Source organism: Pan paniscus, chromosome 9, assembly GCF_029289425.2.
Source record: "Pan paniscus chromosome 9, NHGRI_mPanPan1-v2.0_pri, whole genome shotgun sequence".
NCBI lineage: Eukaryota > Metazoa > Chordata > Mammalia > Primates > Hominidae > Pan > Pan paniscus.
This window is the reverse complement of record NC_073258.2, coordinates 23,846,194-23,871,474: the sequence shown is the minus strand read 5'-3', so window position 1 is coordinate 23,871,474 and position 25,281 is coordinate 23,846,194. Positions and strand designations below refer to the sequence as shown.

The 25,281-nt window shown below is 37.2% G+C and overlaps 1 protein-coding gene across 2 annotated transcripts in view; it reads right to left on the bottom strand.

Moving 5' to 3' along the window:
• NELL1 (neural EGFL like 1) overlaps positions 1-25,281 on the bottom strand; it is a 903,683-nt gene that overhangs the window by 6,262 nt on the left and 872,140 nt on the right. For both annotated transcript variants that reach the window (XM_003830453.5, XM_003830454.6), the window contains one exon: positions 8,842-9,035. In XM_003830453.5, the coding sequence (XP_003830501.3) occupies positions 8,842-9,035 (194 nt within the window). The remainder of the gene's footprint in view (positions 1-8,841; positions 9,036-25,281) is intronic.

Here is a 25,281-nt window from a genome sequence, read left to right as displayed (position 1 = left end):
TTAATGCAGGCTTTTTTTCAATAAAGTCATGTGCCACACAATGAAATTTTGGTCACTGACATACTACACATACAAAAGGTGGTCTTATATAATTTTAATGAAGCTGAAAAATTCCTGTCACCTAGTGACATCGCAGCCATTATGTAATGCACTGTATTACTCATGCATGTGTTTGTAATGATGCCTGTGTAAACAAGCCTACTGAGCTGCCAGTTGTATAAAAATATACACCTACAGTCATTTATAGTACATACTGCTTGATAATGATAATAAATGGCTAGGTTACTGGTTTATGTATTTAGTATACTATCTTTTTTAATCATTATTTTAGAATGTATTCTTCCTACTTATAAAAAAAAAGAGATAACTAAAACAGCCTCAGGCAAGTCCTCAGGCGGTATTCCAGAAGAAGGCATTGTTATCATAAGAGATGATAGCTCTGTGCGTGTTATTGTCCCTGAAGACCTTCAAGTGGGACAAGACATGGAGGAAAATATGGAGGTGAAAGACAGTGATATTGATAATCCTGACCCTGTGGAGACCTAGGTTAAGGTGTGTTTTTGTGTGCCAGTTTGAAAAAAATGTTTAATAAGTTTTAAAAAATTAGAAAAAGCTTATAGAATAAGAATATAAAGAAAGTATTTTGTACTGCTGTACAATGTGTTTGTGTTTTAAACTAAGTGTTATTACACAAGAGTCAAAAAGTTACAAAAATTAAAAAGTTTATAAAGTAAAAAGTTACAATAAGCTAAGGTTAATTTATTGAAGAAAAAAATTCTTTTTCAAAATTTAGTGTAGCCTAAGTATACAAGGTTCATAAAGGTACAGAAGTGCACAGTAATATCCTAGGCCTTCACATGCACCCAACATTCACTCACTGACTCACCTACCATAACTGCTAGTCCCGTAAGCACCATTCATGGTAAGTGTTCCATAAAGGTATACCATTTTTTGTCTTTTATATGTATTGTTATTGTACCTTTTCTACGTTTGGATATACAAATACTCACCACTGTGTTACAATTGCCTACAATACTAAGTATAGTATCATGCTGTCCAGGTTTATAGCTTAGAAGCAATAGACTATACCAAATAGCCTAGGTGTGTAGCAAGCTATTCCATCTAGGTTTGTTTAAATATACTCTATGATGTTGACACAGTGATGAAAAAGCCTAATGACTCATTTCTTAGAATGTATCTCTGTCATTAAGTGATGCAGGACTGTATTTACTTCTTTGACTATGCCATAGTGTTGGCTAATATTGAGCTTAATGAAGACTAAAACCTCATTAAGCCTTATCTCATCTTGTGCAGTTGGCTGTTTAGGGGCAGCAAGTATACAACTTGATGTTTATCTCTGTTGCATTTCATATTGTTAGATCTATTTCATCTCTTCTTCCTGTCACAATGCTTTGCAAATGTTATTTATGTCATTTACTATAGCTCACCGTCCTTCACAGCTTAGTGACATCTGAAAACTTGATGGACTTGCCCTCAGGGTCTTTATCTACTTTATCCACAACAACGCTGAATAATCAGACAGGACTTGCTGAGATGTTTTGTGTCAGCTAAAGTGGAAACCTTAAAAGCTTTATATTCTTTAAGGAGAATGGAAAGGAGACATGCCAGCTACATATATAACAACAGGTTGAAAAATGTATCGTGTGCATTGGCTCTTTTACTATACAAATAACAAGAAATCATAGTGTTCCAAAAATACCAAGAGATGAAAGATTATACACACACATATACATTTGCATGTGTATACAAATATGTGTATATAGAGAGAAAGCAAGAGACTCTATATTTTAGCAAGTGAATTGAATCAGAGAATCCAGCTAGTCAGGACAAGGAAGTGTCCTGATCCTAGGAATTTCCCAACAATAGGCCTTTGGTTTACAGCTCATATACCATTATTTTAACTCAGTAATATATTTTGCTTGTGTCACCATGGCCCCAAATGACTCCCTGAAGACTTACTTTAACCAACAAAAAACTAAGCAAAGTAATGATAGCTACAACATAAAACCATTTGATCAGCTCAGCTTCCAATGGCACACTATTACTTTTCCCAAGTGTAGAAGGATCATGCCTTAGGAACCAGCATGTCTGTGTCTGTGGCTGGCATCAAACAAAAGGATAAATTCTTTCAGAAAAGGTCGCTGCACAACAGGCTATGAGACTCAATAAGAATGTCAGTTTTCTTCCCACGTGCTGATTAAAAGAATGAATAAGAATAAATGGATAGCCTCCAGGGTTAGTGCAAAATAAAGCAATTTCATATCTCATCAATTATGTGAAAATGCCAAATAGGCCCCTCTTAGCTTCTAACATGTTTCAGAACAATGGCAATGTTCACTTTGCCTTTGAATTACAGGGTAACTGTCAAGAAAATCATTTTTAATAATGAAAATGTCACAGGTGACTCCATTAATACAATGAGAATGCCATTATAAAACATCAGCTCACAGAGCACAATCACACTAGAAACTAAATTTGGGGAGAGTATGGAGCTCACTGATGATAAGTAATCCTTTTATCAGAGATCTTTGAGGCTCTTTCCAGAGCTTGATCTCTAACCCAACTTGGGTGGTTTGAACAATCCCTACTTATATGCCAAAGATGTATTTTTGCAATCTTCTGCCACAGAAGCTGTTTTGATGCAATTTTATACTGCAAGTTCAATGATAAGCAATTAATAATTATTCTAATATTTAAATTGCTTCTGAATTTTAAAAAGCAGGGAAATAAAGTTTCCTATCTGGTAAAAAAATACATTTTTTCTTATGCCATAAAAATATTACAGGTTTTTTGCTATTAATTACAAATTTTAATACTGAATAGTATTTCAGTAATATTTCAGTATTTCAGTCAATATATCAATAAATACTGATATATTTACTCCAGATTACATAATATCACTCATTTTTTTTTCTGCCATTGAGTTTTGAAACTTTTAAATCAAGAAGGTGGATGTAGGTCAGATTATTTCTATAAAACAGTAATATAAACTTTGGGTTGGAAAACTGATGCCCATGGTACAAATTCAACCTGATGCCTGTTTTTGTAAATGAGGTGTTATTGGAACACGAGTTCCCTTGTTCATTTACATTTTGTGTGTGGTCTTTTTCACACTGCAATGGCAGAATTGAGTATTTGGGACAGAAGCTTTATGGTCTACAAAACATGAAATATTTACAACATGACCCTTTAAAGAAAAAAACCTTGCTGATGCCTGATATAGACTATGAAATTAGGGTTGGTAATCTAGACGTGCCTATTCTACTTTCTCACACACAAATTGAGCTGTGATTTCCAATCTTTTTACAAAGTATTAATTTTGCCTTCAGGTCACAGCCCACAAACTGGTCTCTTAGTCCTAACACCTGGGGTAGAAACACATTTAGCAGTCGTTTTATCCAGTTATCTCATTTTAATGAAGAGGAAACCAAGCCCAGAGAGGGAAATGCCTTTTCCATGTAGAAAACTAATAACAAAACAGAAACTTATCCCTAACCTGAACTTTCATAACAATGATTTTCCACTGTGATGCACCTTTTGTATCGTGAGGAGGCTAGGGGATAGGAAAAACTAATTTTAGATAAAGTGATATCAGAAGGATTCTTGGGGCAAAAGTTTTCAAAGTGGCAGTCCTCAAACCAGGAGCACTACCATCTCCTGGGAACTACTGAAAAATGCAAATTCTTGCACCCCACCCCAGATCTACTGAACCAGAAAATACTGAGGGTAGAGCCAGTGATCAAAGTTTCACAAGCCCTGCAGGTGATTCTGGTGCAAAGCTTCAAAATCATGGAGAAAAAACATCACCCAGTCAGATGGGGAGGTAGCATGGTGTAACGTTCAAGCTCCTGCAAGGTCAAAGCAGGGTTTTGAACACTACCACAGGGGAAAGAGTCAGGGAAATAGAAAGAGACGCCCTGTTCCTTTACAGGACCCCTAGAGTTTTGAGTGCCAAATGAAACCTACCAATAAGTTCCTCTTTCCAAGGAAAAGAAACACAATCTTACAGCTTGCACAGCTAACTCCAACCATCAAAACCACCACAGACAGGAAAATATTTATAAGGCTGCTAGTTGGGTTCAAAGAGCAAGGCAAAGCATTTTTATGAGCAGTTTGCTGGAATTCAGAAAGTTTGCTTCTATCCTGGCCCCAGGCACAGACCAGACTGTTCCCTGGCTTCTTCCTGTGAGTAAGTCCTATTCTTAGGAAGGCAGAACCAGTATGCTGACTGCTCCTTGTGGATCAGATTCTTTCCTCCTTGCCAGAAAGAGATACGTGAGCTCTTGAGAGTGTCCCTGGCATGACCATCTTCAGTTTCTGGGAATAGGTTTACATAAACCAGATCAGATGGCCATGATTCCAGACAATCTCATGAAAAAGGTCTTCTTCACTTTGCCTTTCCTTTCCACAGTAATTCATCCCTGACTTTATTATAACATGGAATACTGTTATACCATAAATACTGGCTATTTATGGTATCCCTTTCCCTACTCATCTCTAAACCCCAGAAAAACTCAAGAACTAACACTGCTCAAGTCTTTAGTATTACTTTGTTTTCACGATGAATGCTACTCACATTTTTTAACTGCAAGAAATCATAGAAACACTATCTGGCCTTCATAGTTTGCTCTCTTCCTCCCACTAGATTATCCAGTTACTACTCAAAATAGTATAGGTATAAGTGTACATGTAGGTATAGATGTAGTAGTATACAAGCCCAACTTGCAGACCCTGGTTCTTACTCTTATGTAATGGCACCTGAATCCTGTTCACCTGAGAAAATGGGCAGCTATGTCTCAAACATGCTACACAGGAGCTTTTTTTTTGCCCAGAGAATAGGGAAGACATTACCACAGACACTAAGTCTCTAGCATCATCAGTCATCAGGACCCATTTTTCACTTCTGCATTTTCTCCCATTAGATGTTACTTCTCTATCCCTCTTTCAGGTTTTCATCTTTACTCCTCTGAACCTTTACCTCAGCCTACGTGATTTCTTTCTAGTTAGCTTCTATCTGCTCAGGTCATCCATCATGCTGTCGATCAGACCTTGACTGGGCCCTGCCAATTCCAAACGTAAAATCTCTTACGATCATTTGCTGCCCACAGGATGAAGTCTAAATCCCGTGGCCTGGCTCTGTCTTCAGCCTTAATCTCCTGGCTCATCAGTGACTATACCCTTCTTATACTCTTTTTGTTCCTGATATTTTGAGCTCATCATTCACTTCATATTTCTAACACAACATATATTCTTACACTTCCTCATCTTTGTTCTTACAGTTCCCTCTTGTTTGGGATTCACCTTCCCCTACATCTCTACTGGATTAAATTCCTCATCCTTTAAGGGCCCCTTCAAAGATCACCTCCTCTGTGAAAGGCTTTCCGTATTCACTTCTGCATCTTCCCAGAGTAGAGCATTCAGTCGTCCCTCTGTATCTCTGGGGGATTGGTTCAAGGACCTCTGCACAGATACCAGAATCTGCAGATGTTCAAGTCCCTTATATAAAATGCCATAGTATTTGCATATAACTGCATAGTATTGCAAACCACCTACGCATATCCTCCCATATACTTTAAATCATCTCTAGATTACTAATAATACCTAATAGGGTAAAAATGAAATATTTATATTATTAATTTAAATTTGCATTATCTTTGTTTTTTAAATACTTTTGATCTGGGGTTGGTTGAATCCAAGAATGTGGAACCAACAAATACAGAGGGCGGACTATGCTTCCCCTTTCTGTGTTCCCACAGCAAATTGTTCATAGCTCTACCATATATGACAAGTGGTTAGTTGTTTGTGTATCCATTTTCATCTTCGTCTCCATGATCTGCAACATAAACGCAACTACTCATACTAAAATACTACATTTCCTAGAAACGAATAAGCTGGGGACGTCTCTACCTTCCCATGTAGCACAGGCAGAAAATAAAGATGTCTTCCTAAAGTCCTAGACAGACAAATTTATGAATGGAAGAGCCACAGATGGGTATCTATGAAAAGACGCTGGGCTGTAACCAAGATTTATGGATCAATCCCAGAGAGACAACCACTTTTCATCTGGGTTCCTGTGGTCTAAATAATGCTGGAGAGACATAAGTTTTAAGCTGTGCAGCAATCTTTCTGTACCTAATTAACTAGGTGTCTAAAGATGCACAAAAACATTGTCACTGCCAAGGAAGTACATAGAATCTAAACAAAAGCCCAAATCCATTTATGCTAGCCTAGCTTCATCATTGAACTCTATTCATCTGTGGACATGTTTCAAGGCCTTTTAATCAATTACCATGAAACACTAGCAGCTAAGCTGGTGTACTGACTCTCAAAGGGGAAAGTAGCCTTTTAAAAATTTTAACTCTACTTCCTTCAGCAGTAAGTCTTGACCTTTTGTTGGTTTGCGTAATTCTGCTGTTGCATAATTTGACGGCATTTAAATCTGAAACATCAAGGATATGATTGAAAAGATAGTACTTTATATCCCAACCTTGATTTTATTTCTTAGCTTCCAAGATGATGCCATTATAGTCACCCATTTGGATGTGTAAGTATTGGAGATATTTCTTATCAAATTGAAACAGAGCACTTTCAACTTCAAATAATAGAAACAAAGAGGGCCACAAACAGTTCATTTTATAATGGTGACTTACAGAATCTGATTTAGGACGCTTAATTCAGCTCCTAAACCAGGCTCTCTTCCCCCTCCACAACCTCTGGGAAACTGTGCTATAAATGGGCAATGAGTACATGTAGAACACAAACAAAAGATTTATGTACAGAAATCTGCCTGTACTTTATTCAGAAATTACAGTGCTTTGCAGTGAAGGTGCATCATATTAACAAAATTAGATTACAAGAATTGCTCATCCCCTGTGGAAATTTCAGTCTAGTTCTCATAAGACTTTGGAAACACTTCAGGATTCAAAACAGAAGAAATCAATTTAGGTTGCTTGGATTATTAATACAGTTAATTAAAGAAGCTCTGGGAAATTTTCAATGACTAGTAAGTTCCCTGCTTCATCATGGCTTAAATAAAACAAAAACTGAAAGAAGAATTTTACTCTCATACTAGTTAAGACTCCACTAATGTCCTTTGCCTATTCCAGGGACTGGGGACCTAGAAAGCCCAAAAAGGATGTGAGGATATGTAATGATCATCCTCAAAAGTTTAATAACACAATAGTTTCTTGAAATGACCTAGCAAAGAATTCACCCCCATTCTGCTGGCTGAATGGGAGACCTAATTACCATCCTCTTCCATAAGGAATTATGGAAATATTCTAACCCACAATGAGATTTGTCTTCTCTTAAAAAATTTTGCCCTTTGAGTCAGCACTATGTGGTTAAATATTTTACTTAATAACTTCAAAACCCCTTGAAGGAATGTCTCACCAGTCACTTACATACAAGGAAGTACATGGAATCTAGTTGAAAGTCAAAAGTCTGAGTTGAAAGTCTGAGCTCAGTCAAGAAAGTCTGAGTTCAGTCACGTTAGATTACCAGTTACCTAACTGGTTTTAAATATACCAGTAAATATCATTGTAGAGTGTTACAAGACATCTGACAAGATGGAAAAACTATGAACTTTGAGCCAAGCAAGTGGAGTTCAAGTCACAGCTTAGATATTTATATCTTTAACATTTAGGGCAAGTTACTTTATCCCATGGAAATTCAGTTTCATTGTCTTTCAAAGTAGTGCTGTAAGAAGTAAACATGATGCAGCTTTTTTGAATTATAGGGTGGCTGAAATATAGCAGGTGCTCCAATAAGGGAAAACAAACCTAGATTGGAGTGTGGGAAACTAGGTTTATGTGAAAGGGGAAAAAATAGGTGTTGGGGGTAATGATCTAGCACTTGATAATGTGGCCCTCCTAACTAGGTGGCCCCAGGTCTGTGGATGTGTGGCAGATGAAGGCAAGTGGATGAACTGGATGATTTCTTAAGGCTCATTTCAGCTCTGTTTCAGCAGACTGGGAATTTATCAGGAGACTTGGCTAAGAGGCTACTAAGCAAGTAATTTATCTTGGTTCCCATGCCGATAAAGCTCAAGATTAAATAGTCCCATCCCAACAGACATAGACATACCAGGCAATAGCTACAGTAGAGCAATAACAAAGGAAAATAAATAGGCAAGATCAATAAAAGAAGAAATAAAGCACAAAGAGATCAAACAGCTTAATAGACCCATTTTGCAAAGCATAAAGCAAAACCAAATGATGACAGAATTTTATTTTCATAAGCATTAAGCTCACTTTCAAACAACTTCATATAAGGAATGGCCCAGCACTGAGAATAACAAAGAAGACATCAATTTCTAAGAGGCCTCATACTATCATTATCATTTGTTCAAAATGAAAATCCACCTGTCTCAGCACTGGATGCAAGTCTGTTGGCCTTGCTTTTCTAGATGATGTCATAAAGTGAGCAAGTTCATGCAGGTGGTTATTTTAGGCAAAGAGTAGTTTTAATCAGCAAGTTTGTATAAGCGTGGGATGAGGGCTCATTAAAACTCTCACCCAACCAACCTTAAAGGCACTGTAGGCTTTCAGTGGGAGGACTATCATTGGCTTTTCTACCCTGCTTCTCCTTCCCTGCAGTTCCTTCTCAATCTCATACCTCACTTTCCACTAAGAACACAATCAATTCAAAGCAGGTTTCCCTACCCCTTAGCATCATCATTAGCTGTAATGTAGATAAGAACAGGAGAAGCCTGTTCAGGAACTACAGTCAACAGCAAGAGGGAGAGAGGTGGGGAGGCAGAAAAGTGAGGGAAGAAGAGAAAGAACAGTTTCAATTTCTGCTGCACCACATCATCCTCACCTTGCAGGAGCAGACAGAACACCTGTCTTCTTTCAAGGTCCACACCTGGCCATTGTGCTTCAGCCCCCCTTCATGAGGACAGTCACCAGAGCAGGAGGGCCCAGAGGGGCAGAGACAGTCAAAGCCCCCTGCCAGGTTGATGCAGGCAGAATCGTTCCAACAGGTGTGAGTTCTTAAGGCACATTCATCAATGTCTGCAATATAGGAAGTACAGAAGCTTAGAATCTAGCCAAGGGAACTTAGAGAACAAACAACCATCATTTACAGTAGCATTGACTAACATCATTGACCATTTATCTTTTGCTAGGTACTGCCAACCTGTTCACATGTATTATCTCATTTACACTGCAAGTCAGTTCTGCTCTGTGTGGGAGATCTGTCCTTATTCCTATTCTGCAAATAATGAAGCTGAGGTTCATAACTTAAATAACATGACCACTGTCATAGAGCTAGTAAGTGGCTGATCTGAGACCCAAATCTACAGCTAGCTCCCAGACTCTAATTACTAAAATATCCAGTAGCAGTTAGCAAGTTATTTTAGGATATTCTTAAGAATGATTTCATCCAGAGGCCATAAACACTGTTAATTCATTAACAGTATGCACACACCACCAGGGAGATCTGAGTCTTTTAGAAAAGATGTGAATGTATTAACCACTGAGTAGGAACAAGTGGGCAATTTGGGCAACCTTGAGACAATCAGATTGCTCCTAGATCCTACCACCAAAGTTGAAGGAAGTGGGAACAATTCTTGATAGGTGCCTTTTATAGTCAAAGTCTTACTATCCTTATGGCCAGCAGAATATTTGCCCGTGCATAAAAAATAATAGCTATATGGATGGATGCTGATGAAAGACATAAATATATTGTCCTGCTCTTTATTGACAGCCAACAATGGAATAAAAACATAAATCCAGTCGGCCGATTCTGACATTTAAAGCTTGAGCGACCTTAACAACATCTCAAACACAAACCTGTCCAACCCTGGCTTAAGTCCTTCCCCAAAAGGCAATCCATTACCTTGCAAAATACCTGACTCCACCTTTGGATAACTCTTTTGGAAATGTCTCCCTTAAATTGAGATGAAATATACTACCGAGTAACTTCTACTCATTTGTAGAAGTACTGATACTTAATGTCTGAGGCCATTGAATAAGTGTCTACTAGTCTACTTGGTTTTGGTTTACCTGCTATGCACAAGTTTCTTTGCACATGGTGCAATACAAAGCAGATGACATTGAGAAATTCTAATAATATTTCTAGAAGTTACTTTTTTCCAAGATCTAATTTTTGGCTTTGTCTTACCAATTTTAGCTTTAGTCAAGACATTTCATTATAGTGAACAATGATTTCTCCTTTGAAAATTATAGAAAAGATCCCAAATTATGATGCCTGTATGGCAAGTCAACTAAAATCAAGCCTCGCTATATCTCCTCACTGTTACTAGTCATGCCCATCCCATTCTCAGTGTATTTCTATTTGAACATATGGTGCTCCTTTCATATAGCCTCTCTTATCTCTTCAATCTTCTTTCAATTCTCTTATTCTTCTCAACTAAAAGGAGTTTTAAATGTGGGAGTCTGGTGACCAATGTTTGAAACCAAGCTCTTACTTTTTAGTTGAGTGCTTACCATGTATTAGTCATTTTACACGTAACAGTTATATATTCTTTGACATGTTACTTTGTTTTTCTCTCATTTATCTTCTATATACACTATACCCACCCAATGTATGGTCTTCCAAAAATTTTAAACCCAGCATAGCATATAAATGCCATCTAATACTGCAATTGTTATCTCTTGTCCCCTCCCTTTTCATTCAAAAGCAGTGAATACAAAATTTCAGTTAAATAGAAGGAATAAATTCAAGAAGCTCTATTGTCAAATATGATGACTGTAGTTAATAACAAGGTATTGTATTCTTGAAAATTGAGAATATTTTTGTCACAAAAAAGTAAGTGTATAAGGTAATATATATATTATGTAGCTTGATTATTTAGCCATTCCAGAATGTATTCCTATTTCAAAACATCATGTTGTACACCATAAATATATATAAAATGTATTTGTCAACTGATTTTTTTAAAAAAGCAATGGGAGATCCACAAAGAGGCCATATTGTTTCCTATGAAACAACTGTGTCTTAGAACATGCTTTCTTTTATTATGAGAGTACTCTCTCTCTTTCTCTACTTTTTCTTGTCCTATAGGGAATGAGGTGAGGTATCAATCAATTAATTGATAAGCACTTTCCTTCCTGTACTACTTTCACTCCTACGCAGTCTTAAAAATTCAGGTTAAGCCTCACCATCTCTTATATGGCAAGACAGTCACTACAGATTTTTTGCTTTCTCTGTACCTTATACACAATTCTATCCTGCATTCCTCTCTCAGGAGTTACATGTTTAATTTGTCTACCTCCAGAGAGAGTGAGCTCATTGAGGGCAGACACTAAATTTTATTTTTCTTTCTCTTCCCAGTGCCGAGTATAACAGAACACTATATGGATATTCAATGTATTTATTCCATTTAACTTTCTTAGGAAATCCACAGACTGAGACTATTATAATGCCTACTTTGCCAAAACTCGGTCTCTAGAGTGTTCAACAAGCATAAGGCATATCACAACCCTGCCCTTCAGGGAACACATTTTGTTGCTGAGTTCTCATCTGTGAAGGCCCTTGGGTCTAATTTAAAGTAGAAAAACTGCAGCAAATTAGCAACCACATTGAAGAAGGGGCAATGCCCTGCCCCTTCCCAGGAAAAAACTTTGATTTTCTGTCAAATGCTTGAGAACAAGGGCAGAGGAAGCATTAACAAATGGCTCCGGAAATTGTCTGGAAGTATAATTTCAACCCATCCACCACCAGTGGCTACAAAAGGGTTGGTAATTTATGGCTTTCTCTAAAAAATATCTACATTGACAACTAATGCCCAGCTATATTATGCTTTTAAAATATTTGGTTATTTTGCATTTACAAAGTTGCAAATATATTGGTAGTGATTTTCTCTCATAAATTAAGAAGGCTGAGCATAAAGATAAACATACCTATTGTGCACAATAAAAGCAGGGCGCAAAACCAGGATTTGCTTTCACTTCTCCAGAATGAAAAGTTTTCACAGTTGAATATAGGACCATATTGCCTACAGAGTTCCATGTAATTGCTTTACTTATGACACAGAAATCTAATTCTGCTTCCATGCAATTTAGCAGATTTATGGAAAGCCAGATGTTAGCAATTATGGAAACCAACATTATTCATATTCTTAGTAATACAGACCTGTTTGCTCTGCACAAAGCCAACTTAATCTATTATACATATCCCAAGGCAGCCAACGGGAAGAGGCACCCTATTTACATATTGCAACTGTTGTTCTCTGCTGAGCAAACACAAAGTTATTCACCCGTGAGACTTACCCAAATCATCAGACAGGCCTCCCAATGACAAACAGGCAATGAAAGAAAAATTAGACGAAGTATTTGAGTATTTCGTACTCAAATCTATTATCATTAGAATGTACTTGTTTTTCTTATTGTAAATAATGGCTGGCTGTGATCTCTCTGTGTTTCTTCTTATAAATTCATTATTTAAATGCTTCATGCTCGAATGAAATTTTTTTCAATAAAATTCCATGGCTAAGCTTGCATTAGAACTAATTTTCTTGCATTAACATTTTCACAATTTCTGAAAGCTGTTATTACTGTACTCAGTTTTGCTCTTTAAAATAATCTAGTTGTGCCAAGTCAATCTGCTTTCATCTTTGATGTGAGGTTTTTAGGTTACTTGGGCATGTAAGAAAATATAATTCAGAGATGTTTATAACAGCAGCAATCAAACCAATCCCAACCGAGCTGCAAACAATTTTCCTACCCTTCAAGCCAAATGGCTCTGCAGAAGTTTTAATAGCATAACCACTGTATTAGTACTTGCCTCAGGAGCTAATACTTCTACAGGTTGATTTCAGAAATCAAAGGAAACATTTTACCAACAGTTTGGTAACAAGTCAAAGGAGTGAACTTTTTCATTACTCCATATTCCTCTTTCTTGAATAACTTTGACAACACATCTAGTCTTATTTTCAAACTCAAAAGAGGTGATGTGTCAGAAAACAAAAGTTTACCCAGGGTTTGAATATACAGCTGTGTGTGTGTGTGTTCCTACCTAGAAATCATTATGAGTGGCTCAGAAAAGAGAACAGAGCTTGGGGGTTTATTAATGACGGACAGACTGGAGCACAGATCCCTCTCCAATAGCTAAAGCAGTATTGCTTTTTTTACAGTGGCAGAGAGGAAAATTATGGGGGAAAATGTGCACACTACACATTAGCAAAATAAGTAAAATAAGTAGCAAATCTGAAGTCTGATGTAACTTGCAAAATAAAAGGCTAATGAAACTTTAACCTGCACAATAAATTTCAAATCCAGGCTAAGCGGTGGCAGCCATGTTCTATCATGTGCTGGCCATACCACACTTGGATACTGTGTTCCCTTTAGCACACAGACTATGAAGAATGAGGTTGACACAGTTAGAACACATCAGAAGAGATCCATTAGCGTGATGAGGGGCTCAAACTCATCTCACTTTGGCAAAACACAGGATGTTCAGCCTGAAAAGACAAAGACTAAAGGAAGAGATAAGTTAGCGATAGCTTCATCTATTTGAGATGCTGCTACGTATCTTTTAGGAAGAATTTTCAATACCCCTTTAGCATTAACTCTTCACTCACTGTTCCAGCCCCAACCTTTCCTGAGTCAGGAAGAAACCCTTTCCTATGGTGTTCCCTTGTTTGGTGTATAATTTTCTTACTCTGCAATGAATCTTCCCCTTTCTTTTAATTAAGGAGACTCTCTTTTGACAAACGAAAAATATAACACTGTTTTGGCTCACTATTTCCTTGATCCAGATTTTATTTCCTAGTATCTACAATTAGCAACTATCCCCATTTACTCATTTTCATTCTCTCCTGAATGTGTGCAAGCTTCCGTGGGACCCTCTTCTCGAAGGCTAAATCTTGAAGTCTCTCATAACCACTAGTTTGCAAAATCATCACCCTTGCTTAAAAAGTATTATAACAAATATTGTTATTGATTATTTCAGTCTAAGAGCTCTCTCTGTGACTCTTCTGGAATATAATATTGCCCTCTTCATCCTACTATCTCTTCATTATTTAGTCACTAGTACTCATCAATGAATAAATGAATTCCCTGCATATTTATTTAACATCTACTCTATGCCAGATACACTGCTAAGTGCTGGAGATACAATGGGCAAAGAAGCCAGATATGGCCCTGTAAGTATTGACTTTATAGCTGTCTCTCATTTAAAAAAATTATTTGTATATCCTAAGGTTCCACGTCTGGTCCTTGTTTCTCTTTCTCCTTAGTGGAAGAAGTATAGCATACCAGTTGAAAGCTTAACCTTTGTAATCCAGAAACTGTGGATACCAGTTTGCCTGGCACTGAGGGAGTTCCTGAGATAGCTGAATTTCAGTGCTAAAATTGAGAAAGTTCCAGTCACATAGGGACAAGTGAGTCAACTCTGTCCCAGTCTATCCCTGCAATTTATTAATTGTACGACTCTAAAAATTTACCTAACATCTCTGAGTCTTGGTCCCATTATGTAGAAAAATGTAGATAAAAATATACTCCATAGAATCATTTGGGTAAATACATAACGATATGCTTGCCATGTAATAATTGCTCAAAAATGATTAGTCACTATTATTGTTGGTCTTGTTCCTATTGTTTCTATAATTTTTCTCTCATACATTTAATCTCATTTAATGAATTTCACTCTCCCATCTCTTCAGGACAGATACTCAAATATACTCAAATCTGCACCCCCACTCCTGATCTCTTATGATGCAGCCAGCCCACACATTCATCGATTTGCCAAGGATTTCCACGTGAATTCTGATTCTCACATGAATTCACATGGTTTTGATTAGTACATTGGCTAGCCATACCCAGAAATGTTAACATTAAAAGCTTTCTCTGAGCCTTAATCTGATGTTAAGTGAAACATGTTGAAAAACATAATTTTCTTACACTCCATGAACTTGCTTTGGTCACTAATTACATTTTATTTATAGGATGTACAAATTTAGGTGTTTTACTGTAGATGAAGAAAAGTTTCTTCTAAATTAATCAAGTTGGTTTACTTTCTGCTATGAACAAGTCATACTTCTTTAACCAGTGATTAAATCTGCTTAAAATCAATACAGTTCTGACCAGCAGAGAGAATAAATAAAAAATCCATAAATATTGAAATACTTGCTGTTTAAACAGAGTTTTACTGCACAGAGGCTACAGTATTGATGTCAACAACCCACGATTTATATGTTTTTACATATCTGCTTATGAGTAGGAGGGTGGTTTGTATTATTGCTGCAGTCTACTAAATGACTAATACCCAGCTATACGCATTGTATTGTTATAGCCATTATATTGTTTAATGTCTTTAACAAAATTTCATCATTTGCTGAAAAGAATTACTTTCCCTGTATTTTAATTTTATGCTGCCTATGTTGGCTTTATGTTTTCTTGTATGCTTAGCTGTAAGCATTCTATCTTTTCTATCTTCCTTACCCATTCACATTTGTAAGATTCTGGTCTTATCTTTATGTCTCTCATAGCAGCTTTTACAGTGTCTTTCACCTAATAAGAAATGCATAAACATTAAGTTTAGAGTTGGTGGAGCTGTGGTTGAAAAAGAACCCTTGCTTTTGGATGGCCCCAGGCTTCTCTTTGGTAAAATTTAGGAGCTATATAAAATGTTTTCTAAGATCTTGTCCATTTCCAATTTGATATGATTACTTTTCACCTCTGTAAGGCTGAGCTTGTAATTCAAGTGTTAGAATATGAGTGGTGACAGAATAAGAGCAGGTTAGAGGTGAAGGAAAGAACTAGCTTTGGGATAACAAATGCATTTCTTAGAATTAAACAGTCCTCTTGGACATTCCATAATTATTGAAACATTTCTGCTCCCCCTTAATGAGTATTTACAAGCAAGTGCCAATGAGAGGAAGCAACAAAGGAAGAAGTATGTTTTTCCTGTCTGCACTGAAGCCTTGGCAATGTAATCCTCGGTGACAAATACACATGGGGAATCCAGCCAAGGTGAAAACCAAAACTAACTCTCTATTTTGACAGATCATTCTCTCAAGCAAGTTGTCAGATGAGGAATTATTTCTTCTCTCTTCTGTGCCAAGGAAAGGTCTTAGGCACAGGGAGGTTACAAAGTAATTTCATTCACTACAAGAAGCATTCTGCAATTTACACAGAAGTCAAAGGTCTAAAAACATTGTCAATACAGCAATTCTCAAACCAGGTTTTAATGTAAACATAGGAGGGTCAGATTACAGGAGCTAAGAATTCCAGGTCCTTTCATGCATATTATTTATTATTTCCTTTCACTGCCCTGTGTATTGTAGTTCCAAACTTCTAAGGGGAAGTCAAGGCTTTTCCAAAAACTATGCCCTAGTAGGGGAGTTAAGACATTGATCAAGGACAGTAATTTGAACCACCATTCCAAGAAGGGCAGCATCTGCAGAGACGAAAAACAAGCTAATTAATGAAGCTTTATTTGATCTCATGGTGTCTTTTCTTGGAAGATTTTATCCCTTTGAATCTTGATCCTCTCTTCATATTTCTTCTATAAAATGCTAAACAAACAACTGGTTTGGTAAAATAGCTCTGGGGCTGCCCCCTAATTTGAAAGGAAGATTCTCTGAAAAGATCTGTAAGACTTTTCTGGGGACAAGGGAAAAGGAAGCACAGAGTAGGAGACTTGAGTCCACTGCTCTAGACTTTGGAGGATCAAATTCTCTTTATTTTAAATTTGTCTTTTTTTCTGTGTTTCTTACCCTAAGGGAGGTAAAATCATATAAGCCAAACTAAGTTGGTTTCCAAGGAAAACCAACGTAGGTCACTAACAAAGATCCTATCCATGACTGAACACTAGTCAGACTCCTCTGAGCAGATTCTCTGATAAATGATTTTGTCTACTCCCTTCACCAACCCTCATTAAAAGACTCAAACAAACACTAACTTTTTTTATATTATTATTATACTTTAAGTTTTAGGGTACATGTGCACAATGTGCAGGTTAGTTACATATGTATACATGTGCCATGCTGGTGTGCTGTACCCATTAACTCGTCATTTAGCATTAGGTATATCTCCTAATGCTATCCCTCCCCACTCCCCCCACCCCACAACAGTCCCCAGAGAGTGATGTTCCCCTTCCTGTGTCCATGTGTTCTCATCGTTCAATTCCCACCTATGAGTGAGAATATGCAGTGTTTGGTTTTTTTGTTCTTGAGATAGTTTACTGAGAATGATGATTTCCAGTTTCATCCACGCCCCTACAAAGGACATGAACTAATCATTTTTATGGCTGCATAGTATTCCATGGTGTATATGTACCACATTTTCTTAATCCAGTCTATCATTGTTGGACATTTGGGTTGGTTCCAAGTCTTTGCTATTGTGAATAGTGCCGCAATAAACATACGTGTGCATGTGTCTTTAAAGCAGCATGATTTATAGTCCTTTGGGTATATACCCAGTAATGGGATGGCTGGGTCGAATGGTATTTCTAGTTCTAGATCCCTGAGGAATCACCACATTGACTTCCACAATGGTTGAACTAGTTTACAGTCCCACCAACAGTGTAAAAGTGTTCCTATTTCTCTACATCCTTTCCAGCACCTGTTGTTTGCTGACTTTTTAATGATTGCCATTCTAACTGGTGTGAGATGGTATCTCATTGTGGTTTTGATTTGCATCTCTCTGATGGCCAGTGATGGTGAGCATTTTTTCATGTGTTTTTTGGCTGCATAAATGTCTTCTTTTGAGAAGTGTCTGTTCATGTCCTTACAGCCAATATCATACTGAATGGGCAAAAACTGGAAGCATTCTCTTTGAAAACTGGCACAAGACAGGGATGCCCTCTCTCACCATTCCTATTCAACATAGTGTTGGAAATTCTGGCCAAGGCAATTAGGCAGGAGAAGGAAATAAAGGGTATTCAATTAGGAAAAGAGGAAGTCAAATTGTCCCTGTTTGCAGATAACATGATTGTATATGTAGAAAACCCTATTGTCTCAGTCCAAAATCTCCTTAAGCTGATAAGCAACTTCAGCAAAGTCTCAGGATACAAAATCAATGTTCAAAAATCACAAGCATTCATACACCAATAACAGACAAACAGAGAGCCAAATCATGAGTGAACTCCCATTCACAATTGCTTCAAAGAGAATAAAATACCTAGGAATCCAACTTACAAGGGATGTGAAGGACCTCTTCAAGGAGAACTACAAACCACTGCTCAATGAAATAAAAGAGGATAAAAACAAATGGAAGAACATTCCATGCTCATGGGTAGGAAGAATCAACATCGTGAAAATGGCCATACTGCCCAAGGTAATTTACAGATTCAATGCCATCCCCATCAAGCTACCAATGACTTTCTTCACAGAATTGGAAAAAACTACTTTAAAGTTCATATGGAACCAAAAAAGAGCCCACATTGCCAAGACAATCCTAAGCCAAAAGAACAAAGCTGGAGGCATCACGCTACCTGACTTCAAACTATACTACAAGGCTACAGTAACCAAAACAGCATGGTACTGGTACCAAAACAGAGATATAGATCAATGGAACAGAACAGAGCCCTCAGAAATAATGCCTCATGTCTACAACTATCTGATCTTTGACAAACCTAAGAAAAACAAGCAATGGGGAAAGGATTCCCTATTTAATAAATGGTGCTGGGAAAACTGGCTAGCCATATGTAGAAAGCTGAAACTGGATCCCTTCCTTATGCCTTATACAAAAATGAATTCAAGATGGATTAAAGACTTAAACATTAGACCTAAAAGCATAAAAACCCTAGAAGAAAACCTAGGCATTACCATTCAGGACATAGGCATGGGCAAGGACTTCATGTCTAAAACACCAAAAACAATGGCAACAAAAGCCATAATTGACAAATGGGATCTAATTAAACTAAAGAGCTTCTGCACAGCAAAAGAAACTACCATCAGAGTGAACAGGCAACCTACAAAATGGGAGAAAATTTTCGCAACCTACTCATCTGACAAAGGGCTAATATCCAGAATCTACAATGAACTCAAACACTAACATTTTTTCTAATGACTCAAGGTCACATCACTAGGATGGGAATTCCAAACCCCATAAGTTTCTGCCTGGAAAAGGTAAAGGCTGCCAAAATCATTTACTGTTTGTTTCAGCCAACACTTGAAAATAGGACCCCTCTCCTAGTCTCTGTGGAGGAGTTGAGTCTAACTTCCCTAAGTGCCACTTGACAAATTCAGATGGGCTTCATGGGAAAAACCTACCCTTTCAGCTTTTTGTAAATTCCACTTTCCTGACTCACATTCAAGCCCCTGCCTCACTCTTTTTCTACTCTTTTATTCACCCTCTAAAACACCCAGTCATTTCTGCACAAATTCAAGTTCATTTCTGTTTACATTGGGCCCTCTTCCCTATTGCAATAGTTTATTAGGGATTAAAATCTGTTCTTACCACTTTAGTGTCCACCTTTGGCAATCTTTCATATTACATTTTTAAAATCTTTAATACCGTTGGTATCTTTAATGCCACTCAGAGTGCCAGATTACAAATAAAAAGATTCTGGCAGTTCATCCCTGGTTGAGCCCAGCTTATTAGGATAAATTACAGATGGGGGCAAATGTACTCATTAATAAGAAAAATGATTGCACTGAGAGTCTCTTTATAAATTCACTTTTCAGCAAATGTTGATTTGCTGTGTCAGACACCATTGTACGAATTGGGAATATGACAGCAAATAAAACAGACACAATTCGTGCTCTTGGAAGGTTAAGACAATAGGGGGAAACAAGCAACAGATTCATGTATCTTTCATGTATCTTCCTCAAGAACCTGCAGATGGTTTGCTATCCTGGCCACCCCAGGTACTTTTATTGAGTTATGATTAATTAACACATTTTGATATAACAGAGATTTATCTTTTTGTTATGCATAATAACAATACCTTAGTAAACTCTTATACATTATACTCTTTAGAATTTTCAAAACCATTTCAAATTCATGATCTAATTTGTCCTTGCAAAATACTCAGAATGTTTGTATCAACATCATTGCCACTTAACCAAACTGAGAGTCACTTAAATGATCACTGCTTCTCAAACATTTCTACCAAAGGTATCTCCATGGCAAAAAGAGTGAACACTCACTTGGAATCTTGGATATTCATAAACCCTGTTACGTATTAGTATAAAATATATTTGAAGTTTTATATTTCTATTTTAAAAATTATTTTTGTCTTCTAGTTAATAATATAGTCAGGATTGTTTATATAGAAATCATATTTTCCTGAAACCATGGAGTACAATAAAATTCCTTTCCTGCTTTTGTGTTATCTTGTATGCAGCAGCATGCTTTTAGCAATGCTAGGACCCCAGTGTAAGAGGTATAGAAAGAGTAACAAAGGGTCAAGTAACTTGCCCTGGGCCGGCCACACAACTAGAAACCTTTGGTCAGGACACAAATGCAGGCATCCTAACTTAAAGCCGGGCTTGTCCCACCTCATAACCAATGGTTGACTCCCAATTCTGTAGAATACAAACACAGCAACCTTATGCAAAGACTAGATGGTAAATCTCTGATATGGTTTGGCTCTGGGTCCCTACCCAAATCTCGTCTTGTAGCTCCCATAACTCCCACATGTTGTGGGAGACAAATGAATCATGGAGGTGGTTTCCCCCAGACTGTTCTCATGGTAGTGAATAGGTCTCACAAGAACTGATGGTTTTATAAGGGGTTTCCGCTTTCACTTCTCTCTCATTCTCTCTCTCACCTATTCAGAAGTAAGATGTGCCTTCTGCCTTCCACCGTGATTTTGAGGCCTCCCCAGCCATGTGGAACTGTGAGTTCTCCATTAAACCTCTGTCTTTTGGAATTGCCCCAGTCTCGGGTATGTCTTTATCAGCAGTGTGAAAACAAACTAATACAATCTCCAACGTGACAACCTATACATTGATTCTCCAAATATTAATGATACTTAATATTTATAAAAGGCAATGATAAAATGATTAAATCATGCCTCTATCTAAAAACCATTACAATTTATTGGAGTAGATAGACTCTTGGCCATTTACCCCATAATGCCACTTATTCACTCCTCTGCATTTCCACTACCTGGACCATTTATTACAATGGCACCATACTGTTTGCTCTGCCATGGTCTCTTCCTCAAAGAGAAGCTAAATGAATAGTTTGATAATGCTACTCTCATTATCTTGAGGATTTTTTTTTAGCAGGAAAATGATCCAGTTTCAATTGCGCCACGATTGTATATTTAGGAATTGGTAGAAACTTGTATTTGAATCCATCTCTTACTTACATGTGTACCCAAAGAGTTTTAGGCAGTCATTTTCACAATTTCTCAGCTGAGAAATTGCTACTCACTACATGGCAATGAGAAAATTCAGACCTCACTGTTCTTCAGTTTGTCTATCTATAAAGCAGGAAGTCATACCAAACTTGAAGGTTCATTATGAGAATTTTAGGACAAATTTAACACAGAGTAGTTGCTTGATAATGATTATGTTCAATAGCTGGCTAATTCTGAGGGCCTCACTTTTTCAGAAGAAAGTCATTTGAAGCAAAAGGAACAGCAGAAACAGGTGCAGAAAATCACATTGATAGACTTATGATAGAGTATCTGAAATTTTATGGGAAGTACTACTACATTTGCATAATTATATGTCATATTAAAAACTGTGACTTCTTTACAAATGATCACATTTTCACAACAATATTATATAACACTGATATTATGAAATAAAATTCAAAACTTGCAACTCCTCAGCTTAGAACACACTACCCTTCACAATCTGGTCTCCACCTCTATTGCAAGGCTGTGGTCTAATTATTCCTCACCTAAGTCAAACCCATATAGGGTTTGTGGATGAAGCACGTGCTTCATCTGCACTGGAAATCTCACCATCCTTGGAACACAATTAGATTCCTTTCATGACCACACCTGTAATCAGGCTGCTATCACATCCTGGAATAGATCCCTTAATGAGCATTTCACCTGGAAAAAATCCTTCTCATTCAATAGACCTGGTGCAAATATATTTTCTGTGAAAGATTACCATATACATTGCCATCCCCAAATATCCCCACTCCGTGAGAAGTTAGTTGCTTTTTTCTTAGAGTCTTTTATTTTTTACTGATTTATGATGTAGCTGGTCCACAATACAATCTCCCCAAATCCTTGTCCACTTCCACTGTCCCCACTCCAGACTGGAAAGACTGTGCCATATTCCTCTCTGTATGCCTAAGACTTAGTACAGGAACTAACACTGACCAGACCCTCTCAATGAATGTTCCTGTAACAAATGACTAGTGATTTTATGCTGACACTGCTTTAATTGGTCTGAGTACTACAGTTTAATATTCCCTGCTCATAAACCCACAGGTAAATATCTCACAGCAGCTTGAGTAATCTCAGGGTAAGAACAAAAAACTATTCAATATTCATTTCAAAGAAATTGTAGATAATTGTATTAGTCCATTTTCATGCCACTAATAAAGAAATACCTGAAACTGGGTAATTTACAAAGAAAAGAGGTTTAATTGACTCACAGTTCCACATGGCTGGGGAGGCCTCACCATCATGACGAAGGCAAAGGAAGAGCAAAGGCACCTCTTACATGGCAGCAGGCAATAGAGTGTGTGCAGGGGAACTGCCCTTTATAAAACCATCATATCTTGTGAGACTGATTCTATATTATGAGAGTAGCAGGGAAAACCCTCCCCCATGATTCAGTTACCTCCCACTGGTTCCCTCCCATGACACATGGGGATTATTGAAGCTACAATTCAAAATGAGATTTGGGTGGGGACATGGCCAAACCATATCAATGATGATCTCTGAATTGCTGTTTAGACATGATCTTTGGCTCTAACACATTGAAGCCAGGAGTTTCTGTAATGAAACAATTGCTCACACTGAGCCTCAAAAAGGCAGGAAGCTGAAACTACACGGAATTCAATATCAAGGAGTGCTCAGAAACTGACAAAGGAAAGCAGTGAATCTCCCCTGAGACTGAATTATAAATCTTCAGGAAGAAAATACTTATAAGTTAAATCAGAGTCAGAGTGGTAACTGGAAACATTGAGGCCGGATCCTGGTATTTCAACAGTGGTTCTCACATTGTCAGTGGCCAAGATCCCAGGAAAAACTATGGTTCCATTTCCTCCAGAAGATGTAGGCACAGATGTATACACAAGCTTGCATACAGTTTCAGAGTGTTCTGAGGGCTTTCAGTGAAAACCCCAAGGCAGTATTTTCAAAATTCAGTGAGCTTCAGAATCAACCAATGAGAGCTCTCATTAAAACACAGATCACTAGGCCCTTACCCACAGAGCTGCTGATTCAGAAGGTCTAGAGAGTGTGGTACAGAATTTGCATTTCTAACAAGTTCCCAGGCGACTCCCATGATGCTGGTCTGAGGATCATACTTCTAAAATTACTGCCTGAAGCTACCAGGGGCACTGAGTTCACAGGAAGTAATAGGATCTGAGGAAAACCTATTTTTTAGAAATGCCCCCTCTCATTCTGTTTTCACTCAGTTGAGACTGCCAGCTATTCAGGAAGAAAGAAAAAAGACATTTAAAACTTATGAAGAACAATTTGCATATAAACTTCAAGGTCTTGTTCAGAAAACCAAAAAGCTTCTCCTGTTGCTTGTTTTCCAAAAAATGTCAGGTTCACAGTGAGGAAAGGACCCTAAAACCATAACCACACTACAAAGCACCTTTTTAGAGGAACATATTAATCTTTTCCTTGTGTATTACCCAACTCTTACTCTTCAAGTTCCAGCTCTCCAATAAAGTCTCAAAGTCCCCAACCCATGTCTTCCTTTCTCAGCACTCCCACCAGGCCGATTCACAGAATACAAAATTGTCATCCAGCACTTGTGAAATCCTGCTTCACAATCCTTTTTTATCCTCAAAGGCTTCTGGGACTTTGAGGTCCTGTCGTCTGAGACATCACATAACCAACTCTTTAGTTTATCAGAGTGGAAAGGAGAGCAACCTCGTAAATGTCATTTTAAAAAATAGAGATTAGCTTGACAATGTGGAAAGAAGACAAAATATCTATGTAAAAAAGAAATATGTTTGTCAAAAACATTATGACTGGGAACATTTAACTTAGGGACCAACCAGCTATACCTCAATAAACCACTAGAATGTCACTCAATAATCAACAGTTGTTTTGAGTAATTCACATTTTTAATGACCACATTTTATAAAAGTAATAGACAAATAGACATATATTGGAAGGATATCCTTACACCAAAGTTAAGATAGTAGAAACATTCTGATAGTTATAGAGCAAGTAGTGTACGCAATCATTTTTTGCCACAGAACGGAAAAAAAAAAACTCATCTGAAACAGCTCATTATTCAATGATACTGAGTAAATAAGGTTTTCTATAAATTCCTAGAATAGGAATTTATATTCATTCTCAAGTTTTCAATTAGTGTGTTTTATAATAATAGAAACCAAATCCATAAGATGCCCAGGAGAGGAAAGGGTTATATGACCAAATACATTTAGAACATTCATAATATAAAATACAGGCTCTTTGTCCATTAAATAGAGATCATAAATATTTCTACCTGGTGGAGTTGTTTTGAGGATAAAGTGAGTAAAGAAATGTCAAGCTCTTAGAAGAGTACCAGAACATGAAGTAATTAATCTTAGATATTAATATTTACTTTTATTATTATACCTATAAAATACCTAAACCTTTCCATCCTTCAAGTCGAATCAGCCCCAAGAATTCTGTTATGACTGTTCTTTGATATTCTGTAATCACTTTCTTCCCTAATTACCTATATATTTTATAGCATTACCCCATATTTTAAAGTATAACCTATATCACAAGGCTATTGGTTGTTTTATGTATGCTGATTATTTTTGTCTTCAACATGGAATTTAAAAGTCCCTATGGTATAAATTTTCTGCATCCTACCTACACCTAGCTTAGTGCTAAAACCACTGTAGGATATTTTTAAGGATATAATACTTATAATAACAAACATCCCAATACTTGTGAAGGTTTTTGTAAGTTTTCTAATTTTTCTCCTTATCATTACTGCCCATGTGAACTTCACCTGAACTAGAATTGCAATTCCCCTGGCTCCCCATATGCCTGTATTGCTTCATGTCATGGTCCAAAGTTGTTGTTTTTTTCTTTTTCTTTATGACTAGTCATAGTTGCCATTAGGAAGATATTCAAAAGACTGCGAATGAAAAGATAATAAACAGGTTCGGAATGGCTTACAGGACAGACCCTACTGCTAGTCTGAGGTTCTGTTAGACTAACTCCCAGAAATGTTTAGAAACTCCTAGA